The 21336-nt window shown below is 37.4% G+C and overlaps 1 protein-coding gene across 8 annotated transcripts in view; it reads left to right on the top strand.

Annotated features, from left to right (window-relative positions):
- The window catches only part of WDFY3 (WD repeat and FYVE domain containing 3), a 235135-nt gene that overhangs the window by 186167 nt on the left and 27632 nt on the right, over window positions 1–21336 (top strand). For all 8 annotated transcript variants that reach the window (XM_077882767.1, XM_077882766.1, XM_077882763.1 and 5 more), the window contains 9 exons: window positions 1210–1358; window positions 2463–2583; window positions 3717–3802; window positions 5406–5486; window positions 8561–8615; window positions 8882–9001; window positions 10575–10692; window positions 12104–12210; window positions 20078–20231. In XM_077882767.1, the coding sequence (XP_077738893.1) occupies window positions 1210–1358; window positions 2463–2583; window positions 3717–3802; window positions 5406–5486; window positions 8561–8615; window positions 8882–9001; window positions 10575–10692; window positions 12104–12210; window positions 20078–20231 (991 nt within the window). The remainder of the gene's footprint in view (window positions 1–1209; window positions 1359–2462; window positions 2584–3716; window positions 3803–5405; window positions 5487–8560; window positions 8616–8881; window positions 9002–10574; window positions 10693–12103; window positions 12211–20077; window positions 20232–21336) is intronic.

Here is a 21336-nt window from a genome sequence, read left to right as displayed (position 1 = left end):
CATATTTTTAGCATTTGAAAATTCATCAAGCTGTGCACTTACAGAAAACATTTTTGTGTTTGTGTATTACACAATAGAATTATTTTTAAAATATCAGTGTTTTTCCTATAACATTCTACGTTTTTATGTAGTACAGATGTGATGAAAATGAATACATTTGTGTATTTTACTGTTTTCTAATGCTGTCATTTCTTAAACTTTTAATCTCATGAGTACATTTTTTAAGTTTGAGTACTGCAGGAAGTGTATTCAGACTAACATTTCTTTGACTCTAGTTTAGTTGCTGATATTTTTTTCCGTGACTCATGTTGAACTAAGTTTAAGCAAGAAATAGTTTTTAGGTAAGAAAAACTAGATCCTGCCTGTTGGAAAGAAAACAATACTTACATTGAGAGATTAAGCAACTCTTTCTTCCTCTGAGGAAAATACCACCTCTGCCAAGTTTGGCTTTTTACAATGGCACAGCAGTCTGCCAGGCAAGCAGGACCCCAGGTGGGGAGCAAATAGGGACAAATGTGTCACAGTCCCGGTCCCTGGAGCTGTTGTGGAAATAGACAAAATTGAGCTGTGTGAAGAGAAGGCAGCCAACGGTTTCTAACATGGTCACGTACATTACCTTAGTAACTCTCACAACGTGCCAGACTGTATCTGAAATTCACAGAGGAAGACACAGAGGCCCAAAGAAATTAAGAAACTTGGCTAAATCCACAACTAAGTGACAGCATTGGGAATACACTCAGGTTTGTCAGACTCAGCAGACCTGTTTTCACTCTTGCCTCACCAAGGGCATGATCCTAATCTTACATATACGCTTCAGTCCTCTTTTTTTCCTGCCAAGTTTATTGTCTCTGTCTCTTTCCTTATCTAACTTGTTCATCGCTTCTAGAGCCTAGTTAGTACACATGTCCCTGGCACCCAGTGAGTACTCTGTGAATAGTGGGAGAAGTGAGTTAGATGGATAGGTGTATGGATGTGAATAAAATGGTTGTCTCCTTTTACTAAATTCAACTGCAAATCAGATGGCAGTTTTAGCTGACTCTTTTTAACATGCTTAAACTCAGGTTTAATACGCTTAGCTCAGGGGATACCATAACAGACTACATCTTGGTAAAATCCTGCGTGCCCGTTAAATCCACATTTCGTTATATCAAAAAAATTATCAGGGTTTTTGTTAACTATATTAATAAACATTTATGGTTTTCTTTATAGATTCAACACATGTACCGCTGTGCTCGGGTCCAGGGCCTAGATACCAGTGAGGGGCTACTTCTTTTTGGTAAAGAGCATTTTTATGTGATTGATGGATTTACAATGACAGCAACCAGGGAAATAAGAGATATTGAAACCTTACCTCCAAAGTAAGTAGATGAATGAAGAGACACAAAGTGCAGCTATCTTGAGAAAGCAATCTAATTATATAGTCCTGTTTTAATACAAAAATTGTGTTTTAAGAATGTTATCTTTTAGTTTGTGTGTCACTAAATATTCACAAGGGTAATAGTTATTTCAAGGTAAGAAAACATTTGTCTTATTTATCAAAATGAAAATTAAATAAAATTTTTTGTTATGCATTAATAGCATTAGACCCAAATTCCTTATATTATGATCTGCATATTTATAAATTTATTCAGAATTTGCAAACTGTTGTTTTTAAATTTTAGTACAAACACAGTTACAGGGAAAATGCAGGTAACTACACAACTCTCTTACAAATGGTGGAAGAGTGTCCATGTCCTCTGAGTACTCTTGAAGCAGTGACTGAAGCACAGGCAGGAATTAACTGACTTTTATCTATCTTCCTTTTCTTCTGCTGGTCCTGTGATGGGATGATAGTGGGTAACAAAAATCCAGGAGACAGACAAAGCCAGAAGGAAGACAGAAAGCTTACAGCTTACAAAGTCAACATGCTCTTCTCTCTAACATTTTGAATACCTAACTGCCAAATATAGACGTGGCCTCTGGGGTCCATTCCTAGAAGATGTTTCGAATACTGAACTATCAGCAACAGTTAGGGCCATATTATGACTTCCAGTGGCCCCTTACTCCATATAAAAATACTAAAAATTATATTTTGTGACTGTGTTGTTTAAAGATAATATATTCATATTATATGTTAAACCATTTTTTCTACCAAAAAATTGTTTTTTCTTCTAATTTCAAAAAAAATTAAAACATTTTCTTGGGCGCCTAAAAGAATGTGGGCCTATGCACTATACTGGCTGTGTCTCTTAGATAAGTTAGCCCTGAGAGTGACAGTGGGATTTTTTAAAAATTAATCAAAGAGGGCTCTTTGCTGAGTAGTTGATACATTATTCTCTTAAACATTTTTTTTTTGAACTCCATATTCTGATGTATTGTTCCCTGGTTTTACTCATAGGTTGAAAATAACACACCCTTTGTTGAACAGTGAATTTATCTCTTGCTGTGCTTCTGTTTATCTTTTTTCTCTTGGCTGCCTATAGTATGCATGAGCCAATTATCCCCAGAGGAGCCAGGCAAGGCCCCAGTCAGCTCAAGAGAACATGCAGCATTTTTGCATATGAAGATATCAAGGAAGTACATAAAAGGAGGTATCTCCTACAGGTGAGTTGATTTAGTAGTACTAAACATCTTGTCATCTTCCTTTTTTCAGAGGATGTATTATTTTAAAACTCATATTTGCCTTTATAGGATCTACACTATCTCTTACAGTATTTCCTCAGATGATTTTATAATAGACAAACTCACATCACATGGGTGCACGACGCTCTATAATACATCTCTCTATTTATTTATTTATTTAAAAGATTTTATTTATTTATTCATGAGAATATATAGAGAGGAGCGAGAGTGAGAAAGAAAGAGGCAGAGATACAGGCAGAAGGAGAAGCAGGCTCCATGCAGGGAGCCCGACATGGGACTCGATCCCAGGTCTCAAGGATCACGCCCTGGGCTGAAGGCAGCGCCAAACCACTGAGCCACCTGGGCTGCCCTCTCTTTTTTTTTAAACACAGCCTAAAACTTGAGTAATATCCACCTTTCCCTATAGCATCCAAATCAACATATATTATCTTTTAATATAAAAATTGCATCTTCACTATAATTTTTCTAAATTATAGTTTTATAATTATCTTACCATTAGGGACACCTGGGTGGCTCGTGGTTGAGCGTCTGCTTTTGGCTCAGGGCATGATCCCGAATCCCAGGATCGAGTGCTACATGGGACTCCCTGCATGGAGTCTGTTTCTCCTCCCTCTGCCTGTGCCTCTGCCTCTCTCTCTCTGTGTCTCTCATGAATAAATAAATAAAATCTTTAAAAAAATTATCTTACTATTCTATTAAAGATTTTAGAAACAAAAATTGAACAGAGTACATGGGCTTTTTTTTTTTTTTTTTTTTTAAGATTTTATTTATTTATTCATGAGAGACAGAGAGAGAGAGAGGCAGAGACACAGGCAGAGGGAGAAGCAGGCTCCATGCAGGGAGGCTGATATGGGACTCAATCCCGGGACTCCAGGATCACACCCTGAGCCGAGGGCAGACGCTCAACCACTGAGCCACCCAGGAGTCCCACATTGGCTTTGTTTATTTTGCAATTTAATCTGCTGGGAATTCATGACTCTAAAAATGTTCTTTAAAAAGTTAATTTCTTCAACATTATAGATATTCATAGTGGAAAAGTTAATAAATAACCTTGTTTGTGTTTTTCGTAATGTTTTTCTCTTTGATCATTTCAGCCTATTGCTGTGGAGGTTTTCTCCGGAGATGGACGCAATTACCTCCTTGCTTTTCAAAAAGGAATTAGAAATAAAGTCTATCAAAGGTATTATTTATTAGGAATACTTGATAATGCTATCATGGGCAGGGGTGAAGGAAAACAGCACCAGATAAGCTAGTTTTTTAAAGTCTAGGCTTTTGAGATCAGTGAGTAAACTTCTTTGAAGAAAATACTTGTTTCATTTTTGCCAACCTCTTGAAATATGATTCTTCTAATTAGCTTTTAAAATGATGCTATTCTGTTTTAAAATACCATTTATCTTTCTGGTCACTATAGTAGATGCCATCACTTTTATCACTGAGTCCCGTGTCTTTAAATATAAAAGAATGGTGAAACTGTAGCGTAAAAAATAATACTTCTGGTTCAAAATAGGCTTCTTTCCTATTTACCAAAAAAGAAAACAGTGCCATTCCTTGCATTGCATGCATTGCATTGAATGCAGAGACTGAGTTGACTTAGAAATTATAATTATATGAGACTTTCTCTGGCCTTCGAAGGGAGGTTGTGACTTTAAAAAGTAGCATAGCCAAATAAAAGCAGTTAATCTAACTTAATCACCATATTTTACTTTTGATAAGCTCTATTTAAAATCTGCCTTGTAAAAGAAAAGCAGTTATGTATGCATGGTGCTTGAAAATATCTGTTGCATGCATGTATAATGAGGCTTTTATGAACTGATCACAGATATGAGAGACCTTCTCTTATTCTTTGAAGGTTATTACAGATCCTAGCAAGTCCTCTGCTAAGGGAAGTTTTATATTTCACCGTACTTCTATGAGGAATGTCTGATGCCAAGCAACATTGCTTATCATTGCAGTACAGTAATACTACCTGTGACCAAAGGGAAATGAGGGTAGTTCTTAAAGTGCATGGTGATTGGTAATCCAAAACTCTTTTCACTGTGGGAAATAATAAAGTGACTGAGATTTTAGTTATCTATCTTGTCCACTTCTAAAGACAATGTTTTCGATGCTAGGAAATTATTTGCTCTTATAATTAGCAGCTGCTACAAGGAGATGAGTTTGTCTTTCCCTGAGAAATTTCTGTTAAAGTGCCAAGGTCAGGATTCACGTCTATTCTGAGAATTTTCCTATAATTCTCTTCTGCCTTTAAAATATTTATGTTGACATTGTGAGCAACTCTGAAGAGGTACAAGCATCACATAAAGTTGCTTTTCTTGTATGTATCTTGTATCTTGTATCTTTGTTTAGTGTTGTCCCTGTTCTGTCATTTGTTTAGTTATCATTGTTACTTGCTATCATGTGAATATTTAGCTGTTAGTCACTCTTCAGGACTATTAAGTTGACTCAGTTTCTGTGAATCAGTGTGGCAAGGCTTTTTCTTCCAGTACTATGACAGCATATTTAAAATCCAGAATGAAAAAAAATTAAAAAATAAAAAAAATAAAATAAAATAAAATAAAATAAAATCCAGAATGATAGATTTTGCTGTGAACCTTTATATTTGGCTTCAGAAGCTATCATCTGACCCTTTTTTATAAGAGTATTCCAGTTTTTGTGTATTTCCTTTGCCTGGGTAGTGGAAGGGTAAATGCAACAGTTGAGGTCTGAAGAATCCCTTCTGAGGCTCCCATTCAGTCCTGACTTTCACTTCATTTCCAATTTTATGCTATTTTTAAATTTTCCAGGTTTTTGGCTGTAGTGCCATCTCTAACTGACAGTTCAGAGTCTGTGTCTGGGCAACGACCGAACACCAGTGTGGAGCAGGGGTAGGTTGTTTGCTTCTTGCATCTTAGTTTAATAGTGAAATTAGGATGGTTTGCATCTGCATTGTATTATTTAATTTTTTTAACATTTATGTATTTTATTTTTTAAATTTTATTTAATTCAATTAATTAACCTCTATTATTGATTTCAGGAGTAGAGGTCAGTGATTCATCATTCTTATATAATACTCAGTGCTCATTACATCATGTGGCCTCTTTATTGTCCATCACCCAGTTACTCCATCCTCCCACCCCGATCCCCTCCAGCAACCCTCAATTTGTCTCTTATGGTTTTTCTGCCTCTCTGATTTTGTCTTATTTTTCCTCTCTTCCTCTGTGATCCTGTTTTGTTTCTTAAATTCTACATATGCATGAGATCATATGACAATTGTCTTTCTCTGATTGACTTATTCTGTTTAGTATAATATCCTCTAGTTCCATCCACGTCATTGCAAATGGCAATATTTTTTTGATGGCTGAGTAGTATTCCATTGTGTGTGTGTGTGTGTGTGTGTGTGTGTGTGTGTATACACACCACATCTTCTTTATCCATTCATCTGTCGATGGACATCTGGGGTCTTTCCATAGTTTGGCTATTATAGACATTGCCCTTACCAACAGAATGGGAGAAGTTATTTAATATTTTTAATGAGTGTTTTCCCCTCCTAGTGGTTGTACAAAATGTTTTAAATACTGAAAACTTAAAAGGAAAAAGACATGGTATGCATGATTGCTCCTGTCAGATCAGCACTCCCAGTTTGATCGATTTCCTTGAGTCTTTTGAACAGGCATATGGTCCTGTGTGTATAATTGAGTTCATACTCTAAACACAGATTTTTATTTGCTTCTTCCATTCGGTGTTGTATGTAACTATTTCCCCTTGCATTTAAAAAAAAATTCTTCAGAAATATTACTTTTATTTACTACCTATTCATTGTATGTATAAAGCATTGTCTTACTTTTGGATACTTCATCTTTGTCAAATTTCCTTGTTCTAATAATACAAATGTGATTGCTCATTATTTTTTTAAGGTAAAATTCCCTTCATAAAAAAAATGTGTATGAATCTTAAGGCTTTTGATATACAAAACCAACTTGATTTCCATAAAAATTATACATGTTTATATTCCACCACTAGTGGATAAGTTAACTTCTCTCAGTAGATGCTTGCCAGCTTTTTATACTTATCTTATTTTTATTGATTTTATAAAATGCTTTCTCATTTTTAGATGCACATTTATCTTACTAATTTTGATCTCTGTAATATTTGTTAGCCCTTTAAAATCCTCATTTTGAATTATGTGTAACTTCATCTATTTTTTCCTGAGTTCTTTTTTATTGTTGGTGGTGGTGATTTGACTTTCTTTTTTTAAGTGAGATACAATTGACATATAATTATAGTAGTTTCAGGTATACAACATAATGATATGATATTTGTGTAATTGAGAAAGATGATCACGATAAGTCTACTTGACATCTCCTCTGAGTTCTTATTATCATTTTGTATGGGATTTTTCTATAATAATATATTACTCTGTCGCTTATTATATTTGTTGAAAATTGCCCAGTCTTCTCTTAATTTTGTTTTTTTAACATTTACATTTAAACTTTTGTTTTTAGGTGTTCAAACCTATCAGTGGTTCCTTTATGCTCATTTCACCTGCTTTTAGTCTTAGAAAGTCCTTCTGGATGATCTAGCCATTTCAAGAATCCATTTATAGTCGTTCAGGAACGGGTAGCCATTTATAATTCATTGGAAAAGAAGCAGTGCTTTTGGGCTACAAATGATTGCAACATGCAAGAAAATGACTTAAAATTTTACTGGGGATTCTGTAATTTGTAAATAAAATTTTATTCCAGTCTGTGTGCATCTAACTCTATTAAATTGTGTGTTTCTCTTTTAAATTGTTGCTTTCTTTTTCTTTAGCTGAGGTTTAGCCAATACAAATGCTACATATGTGCTTTTGTTAACCTCAGATCATGTTCTATTCCTAACCATTTGTATTAAGATAAATAACAGGAAATAATAGGTCCCTTTACAGCACATTGAACCTTTTTTTTCTACTTGTAATTAAGTTGCCAGTACTTTCACCTGCTTAGATAATCTTCAACTTGTTATTTTATTATTCTTGCTACTTTCTGTGCTGAGTTGGCAGTTCTTAAAGATCTGTTAAAAAGCTCAAAGGCAAGAAGCAGAAATTCATTTCCAGCTTAATCTTTTCAGTTGTTCCCTTTCTTATAAAGTTGAGGAATCAACATAGCTCTTTTTCCAGGGAGAGTTCCTGTACATTCAGTTTGCCTGATGGAAACTCAATAGAAGTAGAAAGTATTACCTGTACTATTGAGCTGGAAATGTTTAAGAACTAAGGTTGATAAATCTGTTGATTTCCTTTCATACAATAAAATACATAGTTCAGTACTTTCCAGTGGATTCAGTGAGCAATTCACAATCTTCGAATCATTAATTACTAATATTATAAAGCTGTTAAACCTTAAAAAGAGTTTTATAGCATTCTAAGAACATCTGATATCCCAAAAAGTCCATAACTTCAAATGACCTAAAAAGCAATGGCTTTATTGTCATAAAATATTCATATTTTTATTCACTCTTCAACATCTCTTTTAGGAAATGTGCTGTGTATACTATTTCAATTATTCTGATTTAATGTCTTTGAATTTGTTTACATATAGACCACTGTAAAAGGTGGACAGTTGAACTAGGTCATTGTTTTTCAAACTCCTGCTGTAACCCATAGTAAAAGTATACTTTGTTTACATTACATTTCAGAACCCACAAACTGAGTTACAAATACTAACAGAAGATTGACTGGAAATACTTTCCCTTACTGTGTGTGGTACCCTTCTGTGTTCTGTATTTTCTTCAGTTTAATTCCATGTTATTTCATATTTTTGAATGTTGATTACAACACACTAAGCTGATTTCATGACCCATTTGTAATAGGTCTTCCATAGTTTGAAAAATTCCCGGACCAGATGATTTAAATTTTTCACCTTGATTATTACTCAGATTTAAAATTATATTGCCTATAATTTATTTAATTATTTCTTGTTTTTAGATCTGGGTTGCTTAGCACTTTGGTTGGAGAGAAGTCTGTGACTCAAAGATGGGAGGTAGGCTTAATGAAAATATAAGCTCCGTTCATAATTTGTAGTTAGATGCACTTCAACAGTTAAAAGCACTTCAACAATCTGTAAATTACGTATATTAAAAAAAAAACCTTTGGTTTCTGTTCTTTTTGGGAGAAACAAATGTCTTGTTGTCTTGAAATCTGTAAGAAAGAAACTGACTTTTACCTCATTTTGCATAAAATTTTTTTTTAAAGTGAACGTAGTAGTAATAATTGTCCTGAAATGAACCTTTATTTATATTTCCCAAGAGAGGTGAAATCAGCAACTTCCAGTATTTGATGCACTTGAACACTTTGGCTGGCAGATCGTATAATGATCTCATGCAGTATCCTGTCTTCCCCTGGATCCTTGCAGATTACGACTCAGAGGTAAATCTCAAAACATTTTATGTAAGTGGAACACATTTTCAGAAGTAATTAAGAGGTACTTAAATTGCTTGAATGTTTTACTTGCTTTATTATTTATAATTTAATTTATACTATAATTTATGATTTTTATAATTTAAAGTTCTTAACAGGCACTTATTTTAAGAAGATGAGAAGAGTTTTAGCTTGAACTTGTACAAAATTTAGATCACTGACCAATATTTTAAATATTTATAATATCTATTTTGTTTTCTTAAGAGCTAGTTAATTTGTATCCCCTGGTAGGTGTCCCTCTGTCCTCTACACTGCAGCCAGTTTTAGAAACACTACTGTAACTAAGTCATCGCTCTGTTTAAAATTACTCAGTGAATGATCATCACAACTTGAAAAGAATTTAGAAACCTCAGCACAGCACCCTTCACAAAGTAGCTCTTACACATATATCCGTTGAGCACAAAGAAAACAGTCCCGGATCTCTCCATTCCCAACCACTAGAACGGGTCCATAAATCGCATACAATTAATGTTTGTTAAATTAACCAAAAAAGTATTAATGAGGGATTTTGCATATAGATTTTGAGAAGACAGATTTATAATTAACTTGACTTATATTCATGGAAGTAGATTAATTTAAAGTACAAGTTTGGGCACTCCAGGTGGCTCAGCAGTTTAGCACTGCCTTCAGCTCAGGGCCTGATCCTGGAGACCTGGGATCGAGTCCCATGTCAGGCTCCCTGCATGGAGCCTGCTTCTCCCTCTGCCTGTGTTTCTGCCTCTCTCTCTTTCTCTCTCTCTTTCTCTCTTTCTCTCTTTCTGTGTCTCTCATGAATAAATAAATAAAATTTTAAAAAATAAAGTACAAATTTGACAAAATTGATTGGTCGTGCTGCCCTTGAAAGGACACAGATTAAATATCTCCCTGGTACATATTTCAGATTTTTACTTTGGAAACCTCCAGTGGTAAATTTTGGTTCTAAGTATATGGATTAGGTCAGTTAGAAATGAACTTTTAAAATAATTGGTGGTAGATGAAAGATTCCATCTCATTTGGAAGTCCCATGGTCTAGTATGATGACTTTCAGAGGTGAACGAGTTACCAAGTGCTCTAGTTTATTTCACTTTCTGATCACCTCTAAGAAGAGAATACTGAGAAGTGACATCAGGGTGAAATGGGGGAGGAGAGGAAGAGAACAGAAAAGGAGACTTGGTACTCCAGTTGCATGGGTGATGGAGGATAAAGATGAATTAGGGCTCCTCTGTCAAGTCTCCTGCCATGTTCTTGCCAAGACTGGGAAGGATTTTCTCTTATTCCTCATCTCCAACCTGGATCCTGAGTGTCTTCTATAAATACTTAATTTCTTAAGTAGTTGCTTCAAACTTAATCAGTTAACAAACTGCCTCGTGCCTGTCTGTAAAATATGGATAACCAGCAGGTACAAGGCATTGTTTTGGAGTCCCTTCTGCCCAGTGTAACCACAAATATTTATAAATCATTGTCTGCTATGGCTACTGTATCTTCACTGGCAAGAATGAAAAGTGTAGAGTAATTTGGAATTGGATTTCATTTTGTATTTTAGGAGGTGGATCTGACTAATCCCAAGACATTTAGAAACCTGGCTAAGCCAATGGGAGCACAGACAGATGAACGATTAGCTCAATATAAGAAGCGGTATAAAGACTGGGAAGATCCTAATGGTAAGTAACTTTTCTAGTCATTGAACTTTGTACCTTAGTTTCACATGTAAGCCATGATTTAGTGGCCTGACGTCCTTGTATCTTTCCCCAAATTGCTTATATATCATGACATCTATATAGGTTACATATTCACACATATATACAGCTATCAGATTTAACATGCCACCGAATGGCCCTGCTTAGAAGGCGTGTTTTAGGTGGCTTATCAGGTACTGGCAGAAAACTAAGTGTCTACTTTGTGTAGGTTAGAAATTTCCCATCAGCTAATCTGCTTTTATTTCTAATCATATTTAAACCAGGAACTACGGGCAGCCCGGGTGGCTCAGCGGTTTAGCGCCACCTTCAGCCCAGGGCTTGATCCTAGAGACCCAGGATCGAGTCCCACGTCGGGCTTCCTGTGTGGAGCCTGCTTCTCCCTCTGCCTCTGTCTTTGCCTCTGTTTGTGTGTGTCTCTCATGAATAAATAAATAAAATCTTTAAAAAAAAAAAAAATACCAGGAACTACAGTTTCCTTAATTAAACTGTCTTCTAATTTTATTGAGGCATTTTTTGGCATCCTTTTACTTTAACAACAACAACAGTAATAATAATAATAATAATAATAATAATAATAATAATAATAATAATAGATTACCTCCTGAAACTCTATACTTATTTATTATATTTAATGTTTTGATACTGTTTTGTTTTTAAAGACTTATTTATTTGAGAGAGAAAGAACACACGTGTCTGCTTTCATGAGTTGGGTAAAGGCAGAGGGAGATGGGGTGAGAATCTTAAGCAGACTCGGCACTAAGCACAGAGCCTGATGCAGGGCTTGATCTCACAACCCTGAGATCACAACCTGAGCTGAAACCAAGAGTTGGGTGCTTAACTGACTTCACCACCTAGGCACCCCTATTATGTTTAGTGTTTATCATGTGTCCCCCTGAGATGGATGAAACAAAGGAAAGAAAAACCTAAATAAGCCTAACAGTATTCCCTGTGTGGACCTTTTTTTTTTTCCCTCCAAGGAAAATATGTGATAACAATTGCATAATATTCATAGACAACAATTTAAAGAGAGATCATTGCAAAGCCAGAACCTCATGAAAAGTAGCTGTAAGTCAATATCCTACTTTAGTGGAAGATCGTTTGCTATTAAGGCTTATCTATTATAGGAAGCCTCAAAACATGAATTGGTGGATATGCTAAGTTTGTGGGGAAAGGCACTGAGTTATAGTTAATTTGGATTACTGCCAGATAAGCGAGGGATAGTGGTGCCATAAAGTTTTCAACTCCACAAATGCTAATACTGATTGTGTTTAGTGTCACAACTATCACGTGTTAGTGTTTTCAAGCATATTAATACCAATTTTATTTTTCACCTTTACAGTTTTGTTTTCAATTATGCTTTAATTTTTTTGAACAGGAGAAACTCCAGCCTACCACTATGGGACCCACTATTCATCTGCAATGATTGTGGCCTCGTATCTAGTAAGGATGGAGCCATTCACACAGATATTCTTAAGGCTGCAGGTAAAACTCTAAATTTGCTATTTTTCTATTTTAGTCAGACCTCCTTTCTACTTAAAATTGTTGCTTTTTTTTCTTTTTAATGTTGGTATACTGCCTTACAAGAAGCCCTTTGAAGTTTTAGACACAAAACATAGTCAAACAAAGTGGAATTTCACTGGATCAAAATTAATAAGTAAACTAGAATTTGTTTATAGTAAGCAAGAGCTAGGGTCCTTTTGTTAAAGAAGCAAGTACTGTGTGCTCTCTACCTGACTGGTTTAAATTAACAACAAATATTTTAAAAAGAGTAATATACTCTAGCTTATTCCCTGTCTTCTTGATTATAATTACTTTTCTCCACATTCTCTGTCATTTAATCAGAAAATGTTTATTGAATACTTACTATGTACCAGGCACTGTTCTAAGTACATGGAAGATATCAGTGAATAAACACAAAAGCTCTGCTTGGTAGAGCTTATATATTTTACTTGAGGGAAACAAGGCAAGAATAATAAATAAATACATTTTAAAGTATCTAGGAATATAATAAATGCTATCAGAAAATATAGATCAGAGAAAGGAGGCTGGGAAATATAGGAGTAGGAGGTAGAGGAGGGTGCAGTTCAGTTATAAATAGAGTGGTCAGAGTGAGTCTCCTTGAAAAGGTGGCATGTGAGCAAAAACTTGAAGGAGATGAGGCAGTTATTCATGCAGCTATCTGGAGAAAGTGTGTCCTAGGTGGAGGGAAGAGTCCATGTGAGGGCCCAGAGTTAAGCATGTGCCTGAGATGTTTTAGGAGCAGCAAGGAGGCCACTGTGTCTAGATCAGAGTAAGTGGAGAGAAAACTCATAGAGGATGGCATCAGAGAGGTGGCAGGCCTTGGTGGCATTGTATGGACTTTGGCATTTTCCTGCAGTGAGCTTCCTCATGAAGACAGATACACTGTGTCCACCTAAAACAGCAATAGGGAGTTCGTTTGAGGAAGGTGTGGTATATCTATGAGGCTATGCAATCAAAAGAAATCCTTTTTCTATTTGAATTTATTATAACTTTTTGGGCTTTCTTAGTTTTTCTTTAATTTTTCTTATTAGAGTTCGATTTGCCAACATATAGTATAATACACAGTGCTCATCCTGTCAAGTGTCCCCCTCAGTGCCTGTCACCCAGTCACCCCATCCCCCCGCCCACCTCCCCTTCCACTACCCATTGTTCGTTTCCCAGAGTTAGGAATCTCTCATGCTCTGTCACCTTCACTGATATTTCCCACTCCTTTTCTCTCCTTTCCCCTGTATTCCCTTTTGCTATTTTTTATATTCCCCAAACGAATAAGACCATATAATATTTGTCCTTCTCCAATTGACTTAATCACTCAGCATAACCCCTCCAGTTCCATCCACGTTGCAGCAAATGGTGGGTATTGGTCATTTCTGATGGCTGAGTAATATTCCATGTGTATATAGACCACATATTCTTTATCCATTCATCTTTCGATGGACACTGAGGCTCCTTCCACAGTTTGGCTATTGTGGACATTGCTGCTAGAAACATTGGGGTGCAGGTGTCCCGGTGTTTCACTGCATCTGTGTCTTTGGTGTAAATTCCTGGCAGTGCAATTGCTGGGTCATAGGGGGTAGCTCCATTTTTAACTCTTTGAGGAACCTCCACACAGTTTTCCAGAGTGGCTGCACCAGTTCACATTCCCACCAACAGTGCAAGAGGGTTTCCCTTTCTCCACATCCTCCCAACATTTGTTGTTTCCTGTCTTGTTAATTTTCACCATTCTCACTGGTGTGAGGTGGTATCTCATTGTGGTTGTGATTTGTATTTCCTTGATGGCAAGGAATGCGGAGCATTTTCTCATGTGCTTGTTGGCCGTGTCTATGTCCTCCTCTGTGAAATTTCTATTCATGTCTTTTGCCCATTTCATGATTGGATTGTTTGTTTCTTTGGTGTTGAGTTTAATAAGTTCTTTATAGATCTTGGATACTAGCCCTTTGTCTGATAGGTCATTTGCAAATATCTTCTCCCGTTCTGTAGGTTGTCTTTTATATTTCTGGACTGTATCTTTTGCTGTGCAGAAGTTTTTTATCTTAAGTCCCAATAATTCATTTTGCTTTTGTTTCCCTTGCCTTCATAGATATATCTTGCAAGAAGTTGCTGTGGCCAAGTTCAAAAAAGGTGTTGCCTGTGTTCTCCTCTAGGATTTTGATAGATTCTTGTCTCATATTTAGATCTTTCATCCATTTTGAGTTTATCTTTGTGTATGGTGTAAGAGAATGGTCTAGTTTCATTCTTCTTAACATGCCTGACCAATTTTCCCAGCACCATTTATTGAAGAGACTGTCCTTTTTCCAGTGGATAGTTTTCCCTGCTTTGTCGAATATTAGTTGACCATAGAGTTGAGGGCCCATTTCTGGGTTCTCTGTTCTGTTCCATTGATCTATGTGTCTGTTTTTGTGCCAGTACCACATTGTGTTGATGATCACAGCTTTGTAGTACAACCTGATATCTGGCATTGTGATGCCCCCAGCTCTGATTTTCTTTTTCAATATTCCCCCTAGCTATTCAGGGTCTTTTCTGATTCCACACAAATCTTAAGATGATTTGTTCCAACTGTCTGAAGAAAGTCCATGGTGTTTTGATAGGGATCCCATTAAATGTGTAAATTGCCCTGGGTAGCATTGACATTTTCACAATATTAATTCTGCCAATCCATGAGCATGGAATATTTTTCCATCTCTTTGTGTCTTCCTCAATTTCTTTCAGAAGTGTTCTGTAGTTTTTAGAGTATAGATCCTTTACCTCTTTGGTTAGTTTTATTCCTAGGTATTTTATGCTTTTGGGTACAATGGTAAATGGGATGGACTCCTTAATTTCTCTTTCTTCAGTCTCATTGTGAGTGTATAGAAATGCCACTGACTTCTGGGCATTGATTTTGTATCCTGCCACACTGCCAAATTGCTGTATGAGTTCTAGCAATCTTGGGCTGGAGTCTTTTGGGTTTTCTATGTACTGTATCATGTCATCTGCAAAGAGGGAGAGTTTGACTTCTTCTTTGCCAATTTGAATGACTTTTATTTCTTTTTGTTGCCTGATTGCTGAGGCTAGGACTTCTAGTACTAGGTTGAATAGCAGTGGTGAGAGTGGACATCCTTGTCATGTTCCTGATCTTAGGGGAAAGGCTCCCAGTGTTTCCTCATTGAGAATATTTGCTGTGGGCTTTTCGTAGATGGCTTTTAAGATGCTAAGGAATGTTCCGTCTATCCCTACACTCTGAAGAGTTTTGATCAGGAATGGATGCTGTATTTTGTCAAATGCTTTCTCTGTATCTATTGAGAGGATCATATGGTTCTTGTTTTTTCCTCTTGTTGATATGATCTATCACATTGATTGCTTTACGAGTGTTGAACCAGCCTTGCATCCCAGGAATAAATCCTACTTGGTCATGGTGAATAATCTTCTTAATGTACTGTTGGATCCTACTGGCTAATATCTTGTTGAAAATTTTTGCATCTGTGTACATCAGGGATATTGGTCTATAATTCTCCTTTTTGGGGGGTCTGTCTGGTTTTGGAATTAGGGTGATGCTGGCCTCATAGAATGAGTTTGGGAGTATTCCATCCCTTTCTATCTTTTGGAACAGCTTTAGTAAAATAGGTATGGTTTCCTCTCCAAAAGTTTGATAGAATTCCCCTGGGAAGCCATCTGGCCTTGGACTTTTGTGACTTGGGAGGTTTTTGATGACTGCTTCAATTTCCTCCCTGGTTATCAGCCTATTGAGATTTTCTATTTCTTCTTATTCTAGTTTTGGTAGTTTGTGGCTTTCCAGAAATGTGTCCATTTCTTCTAGATTGCCTAATTTATTGGTGTATATCTGCTCATAATATGGTTTTAAAATAGTTTGTATTTCCTTGGTTGGCTGTGATCTCGCCTTTTTCATTTGTGATTTTATTAATTAGAGTCTTTTCTCTTTTGTTTTTAATAAGACTGGCTAATGGTCTATCTATCTTAATAATTCTTTCAGAGAACCAACTCCTGGTTTTGTTGATCTGTTCCATGGTTCTTCTGGTCTCTATTTCATTGAGTTCTGCTCGAATCTTTATTAACTCTCTTCTTCTGCTGGGTGTAGGTTTTATTTGCTGTTCTTTCTCCAGTTCCTTTAGGTACAAGGTTAGCTTGTGTATTTGGGTTTTTTTACAGTTTTTTGAGGGATGCTTGTATTGCAATGTATTTCCCTCTCAGGACTGTTTTTGCTGTATCCCAAAGATTTTGAATGGTTGTATCTTCTTTCTTATTAGTTTCCATGAATCTTTTTAATTCTTCTCTAATTTCCTGGTTGACCCTTTCATTTTTAAGCACGATGGCCTTTAACCTCCACATGTTTGAATTTCTTCCAAATTTCTTCTTGTGATTGAGTTCTAGTTTCAAAGCATTATGGTCTGAAAATATGCAGGGGACAATCCCAGTCTTTTGGTATGGGTTAAGACCTGGTTTGTGACCCAGTATATGGTCTATTCTGGAGAAAGTTCCATGTGCACTTGAGAAGAATGTGTATTCAGTTGCGTTTGGATGTAAAGTTCTGTAAATATCTGTGAAATCCATCTGGCCCAATGTATCATTTAAAGCTCTCATTTCTTTGGAGATGGTGTGCTTAGAAGATCTGTTATTTGTAGAAAGCACCGTGTTAAAGTCTCCCAGCATAAGTGTATTATTATCTAATTATGTCTTAACTTTGGTTATTAATTGATTGATAGACTTGGCAGCTCCCACATTCGGGGCATATATATTGAGGATTGTTAAGTCCTCTTGTTGGATAGATCCTTTAAGTATGATATAGTATCCCTCGTCATCTCCTACTATAGTCTTTGGGATAAACTTTAATTTATCTGATATGCGGATTGCTACCTCTGTTTTCTTTTGAGGACTGTTTGAATGGTAAATGGTTCTCCAACCTTCCATTTTCAGGCTGTAGGTGTCCTTAGGTCTAAAATGAATCTCTTGTAGACAGCAAATAGATGGACCTTGCTTTTTTATCCAGTCTGAAACCCTGCACCATTTGATGGGATCATTAAGCCCATTCACGTTCAGAGTTACTATTAAAAGACAGGAATTTAGTGTCATCGTAATACCTATTCCATTCCTGTTTTTGTGGGTTATATTTCTTTAGGCGTCCTCTTTCTTTTACAGAGTCCCCCTTAATATATTTTACAGAGCTGGTTTGGTGGTCAGTTATTCTTTCAGTTTCTGCTTATCTTGGAAGCCCTTTATCTCTCCTCCTATTCTGAACGAGAGCCTTGCTGCATAAAATATTCTTGGTTGCATGTTCTTCTCATTTAGGACCTTGAGTATGTCCTGCCAGCCCTTTCTGGCCTGCCAGGTCTCTGTGGAGAGGTCTACTGTTAATCTAATATTTCTCCCCATATAAATTAGGGATCTCTTGTCTCTTGCTGCGCTAAGGATTTTCTCTTTATCTTTGGAATTCGCAAGTTTCACTATTAGATGTCGGGGTGTTGAACGGCTTTTATTGATTTTAGGGGCGATCTCTCTATCTCCTAGATCTGAATGCCTGTTTCCCTCCCCAAGTTAGGGAAGTTCTCAGCTATGATTTGTTCAAATACACTTTTGGACCTCTGTCCCTTTTGGCGCCCTCTGAAACCCCAATTAAACATAGATTTTTCCTTCTAAGGCTGTCATTTATTTCCCTTAACCTTTCTTCATGGTCTTTTCATTGTTTTTCTCTTCTTTCCTCTGCTTCCTTCCTTGCCATCAACTTGTCTTCTATGTCACTCACTCTTTCTTCTACCTCATTAACCCTTGTCTTTAGGACCTCCAGTTTGGATTGCATCTCATTTAATTGATTTTAAGTTTGGCCTGATTAGATCTTAATTCTGCAGTCATGAAATCTCTTGAATCCTTTTGCTTTTTTCCAGAGCCACCAGTAGCTTCGTAATTGTGCTTCTGAATTGGCTTTCTGACATAGAATTGTAATCCAAATTCTGTAACTCTGTGGCAGAGAGTACAGTTTCTTTCTTTGTGGTGAGTTCTTTCTAGTCATTTTGCTCAGTGCAGAGTGGCTAAAAATGAGTTGTACTGGAAAAAGGAAGAGAAAAAATAAAAAACAAGGAGGGGCATCCTCTGGTTCTATATACTGTAAATCCCTCGACTTCCCCTGGAGCTTTCCATCCAAGTTCTTGCTTGGCCAAGAACTTGCTCTTCCCCTGTCCTTCCAGCTGGTCTTCTGGGGGAGGGGCCTGCTGTGTTGATTCTCACGTGTGTGCACCTGGGGGAGCTGCCCACCCCCTGCCAGGTGCACAGCTCAGTGCGAGCTGTTTATGCTGAGGCCCCTGTTCCCTGGCAGCCCCGCCTCTCCAGGCACAGGATGACACCAAGAGGAACACCATCCCTAAGGCGGTCACCTCTCCAGCCCTGGAGTCTGCTCCCGCAGTAACTACCGCAGCTCCCAGTCCCCAGGGACCTGGATGCTCCGGGGACGGGGGCGCCGATCTGCACAGCTGGAGGCACCCGGCGGCAGGAGCGTCCTCTCTGTCCTATGCCCTCCCTGCCTCCGCCTGTCCCGGGGAGAGCGCAGGATCCTGGCTGTGTCCCCGGCACCCTGAGCTCTGGAGTCTGCGCTGCTGGAATCGCGCTCCTGGGCCGCGCAGGCCCCTCTGCGCGGAGTCCCCGCCTGAGTTGCTCCCCGGGCCCACCCGGCGCCTGCTCCAGCCCTTTACTGAACTCAGCCCGCGGTGTGTGGCGCGCTCTCCCCCAGGCACACTTCCTCTCCTAGTGACCCCAGGAACCTGGGGGCTCCACCGCCCCTCCTGGGATCCTGCCCGAGTTCCCTGCGAGTGCCTTTCCCTCCGGGAAGAATCTGGTGCAGATTTTTAAAAGTTCCTGCTTCTCCGGGACTGGGCTTTCCTGTCAAGAGGCTTTTGCCGCCAGGCCTTAGCAGGGCTCCTGACAGCAGCCCTCCCCCACTTGATTCTTTTTTATTTATTTTATTTATCTATCTATCTCTCTGTCTAATTATTTATTTTCCGTCTTCCTACCTTGTTAGAAGCGCGACCTCTTCTCACTGTAGCATTCCAGCTGTTCTCTCTTTAAATCTCAGGCCGAATTCATAGATTTTCAGGATGATTTGAAGGTTATCTAGGTAATTTGGTGGGGACAGGTGACTTGGGGACCCTACTCCTCCTCCAGCTTGCCCCGCCCTACTTTCCTAATTTTTCACCTAATTCTTAGAAGTGTGAGAACTTGAATGTCATGTTAATTTAAAATATCAATCAAACATATATTTAACTTGAATGTTTCCAACTGTAGATGGCCACATTAGAATCTTATTTTTAGGAGCATCATCAAACTGTGGAAGAATTCATATTTCCTTACACTCTTGCCCTCTCACTAAAAACTAATTTTTAAATGACTTCTAAAAGTCTTTGTATTTGGATTTCACTTTGATTACAAAATATACATTCATTAAGCACAATTATGAAGCACTCCTTTTAAGAAGCACCCCCAAAAGAATGAGACTAATTTTCTTTTTGTGATTTTTAAAATTGTGTGTGTGGGGATCCCTGGGTGACTCAGCGGTTTAGCATTTGCCTCCGGCCCAGGGCATGATCCGGGAGTCCTGGGATCCAGTCCCGCTTCGGGCTCCCTGCATAGAGCCTGCCTCTGTGTGTGTGTGTGTGTGTGTGTGTGTGTGTGTGTGTGTGTGTCTCGTGAATAAATAAAGAAAATCTTAAAATTGTGTTTGGTCTAGGATGATGGGAAATTTGAATTGTGACCAAATGTATTTATTTTATTTTTTCAAGCCAGTGAGCTTGACAGAAGCCATGAGGTAGGGACGGCTCTCTAACAGAGCAGTGTCTTCTCATTTTGCCCACAGGGAGGCCACTTTGACCTGGCTGACCGGATGTTCCACAGTGTGCGTGAGGCCTGGTATTCAGCATCAAAGCACAATATGGCAGACGTAAAAGAACTTATCCCAGAGTTTTTTTACTTACCAGAATTCCTGTTCAATTCCAACAACTTTGATCTAGGTATGTACAGTTGTGGCACTGTCTTAGGAACATTAACCTGGAAAAGACCAATAGAAATGAAACTTTCCTATATATTGTCTGCAGTACACACTGACAGGAAAGGACTTCCTTGTGGTTTCAGCAGATATTATTTACTGTGTGTGGGTGTAAATGGAAAAATAGATTTATGCCCAAAATAGCTGTTTCAAATGTGGAATCTTGGGAAAATTTAAAAACTAACAAAGATTACATTTAATGGTCAGAATATTGTGACTTCAATAAAAACAAAGGTGAGGTGACAATATATTTCAAAATTATTAAGGTTGAAGTTAATAGCCAAAAATGATATAGCCACATTTTTCATGTATTGCTTTAATCTTATGTATTGCCTGAGGCATTCTCAGCTTGCATGCTAATATGTTTTAAAATTAGAATTTTAGAATAACTTTAATTCCTCTTCTCTATCCTGTTAGAGTAGTATTATCTAGAAAAACAAACAAATCAATAGTTCTAAGAAGTAGAGAAATTTCGTCAGTACTCTGCTTTCTTTATATAATCCAGTTACGGGAAATAGATTTGATTTCGGCTACAGTTTCTTGGAACATAGTTTGCTGATCTAGGTTTCTGAGTATTTCTTTTTCAACATCAAAATTCCATTGTTTCCACTTTAGAATATTCCTGCCAGACATTCTTCTATTTTCATATATTTTTAATATTTCATATCATATCATATTTAAGAGTTCAACATACTGTACTACCTCGAAGTTTTGTTAATAGAAAATTCAGGGAAATGTTCATATCCAATACATCTGAGGATTTTTCTTTTTAAAACTAGTTTTAAATGATTTTTAATTGTCCATTGGCAGTTCTAACTTTGTGAAATTATTGCTCCAGGTATAATGGGAAAGATAATAAGACTCTCTCAATAGCTCTCACAAAAGACCTGAAACAGTCTCATCACCTGTGATCGGACCTAGAGCTAACTTTTGAGAAACTAAAAATACCAAGTTGTAGACCTTGGAGTTGGATTGAGTGATGGCTCCTTAAAGGAATAGAATAGATGGTGAACAGGGAAAAACGACAAATGCATACACAGTATTTGAATATGGATGCACATTTAGTGTTT

This window comes from Canis aureus, chromosome 33 (assembly GCF_053574225.1).
Source record: "Canis aureus isolate CA01 chromosome 33, VMU_Caureus_v.1.0, whole genome shotgun sequence".
NCBI classification, from domain to species: domain Eukaryota; kingdom Metazoa; phylum Chordata; class Mammalia; order Carnivora; family Canidae; genus Canis; species Canis aureus.
This window is presented reverse-complemented; position numbering and strand designations above follow the sequence as displayed.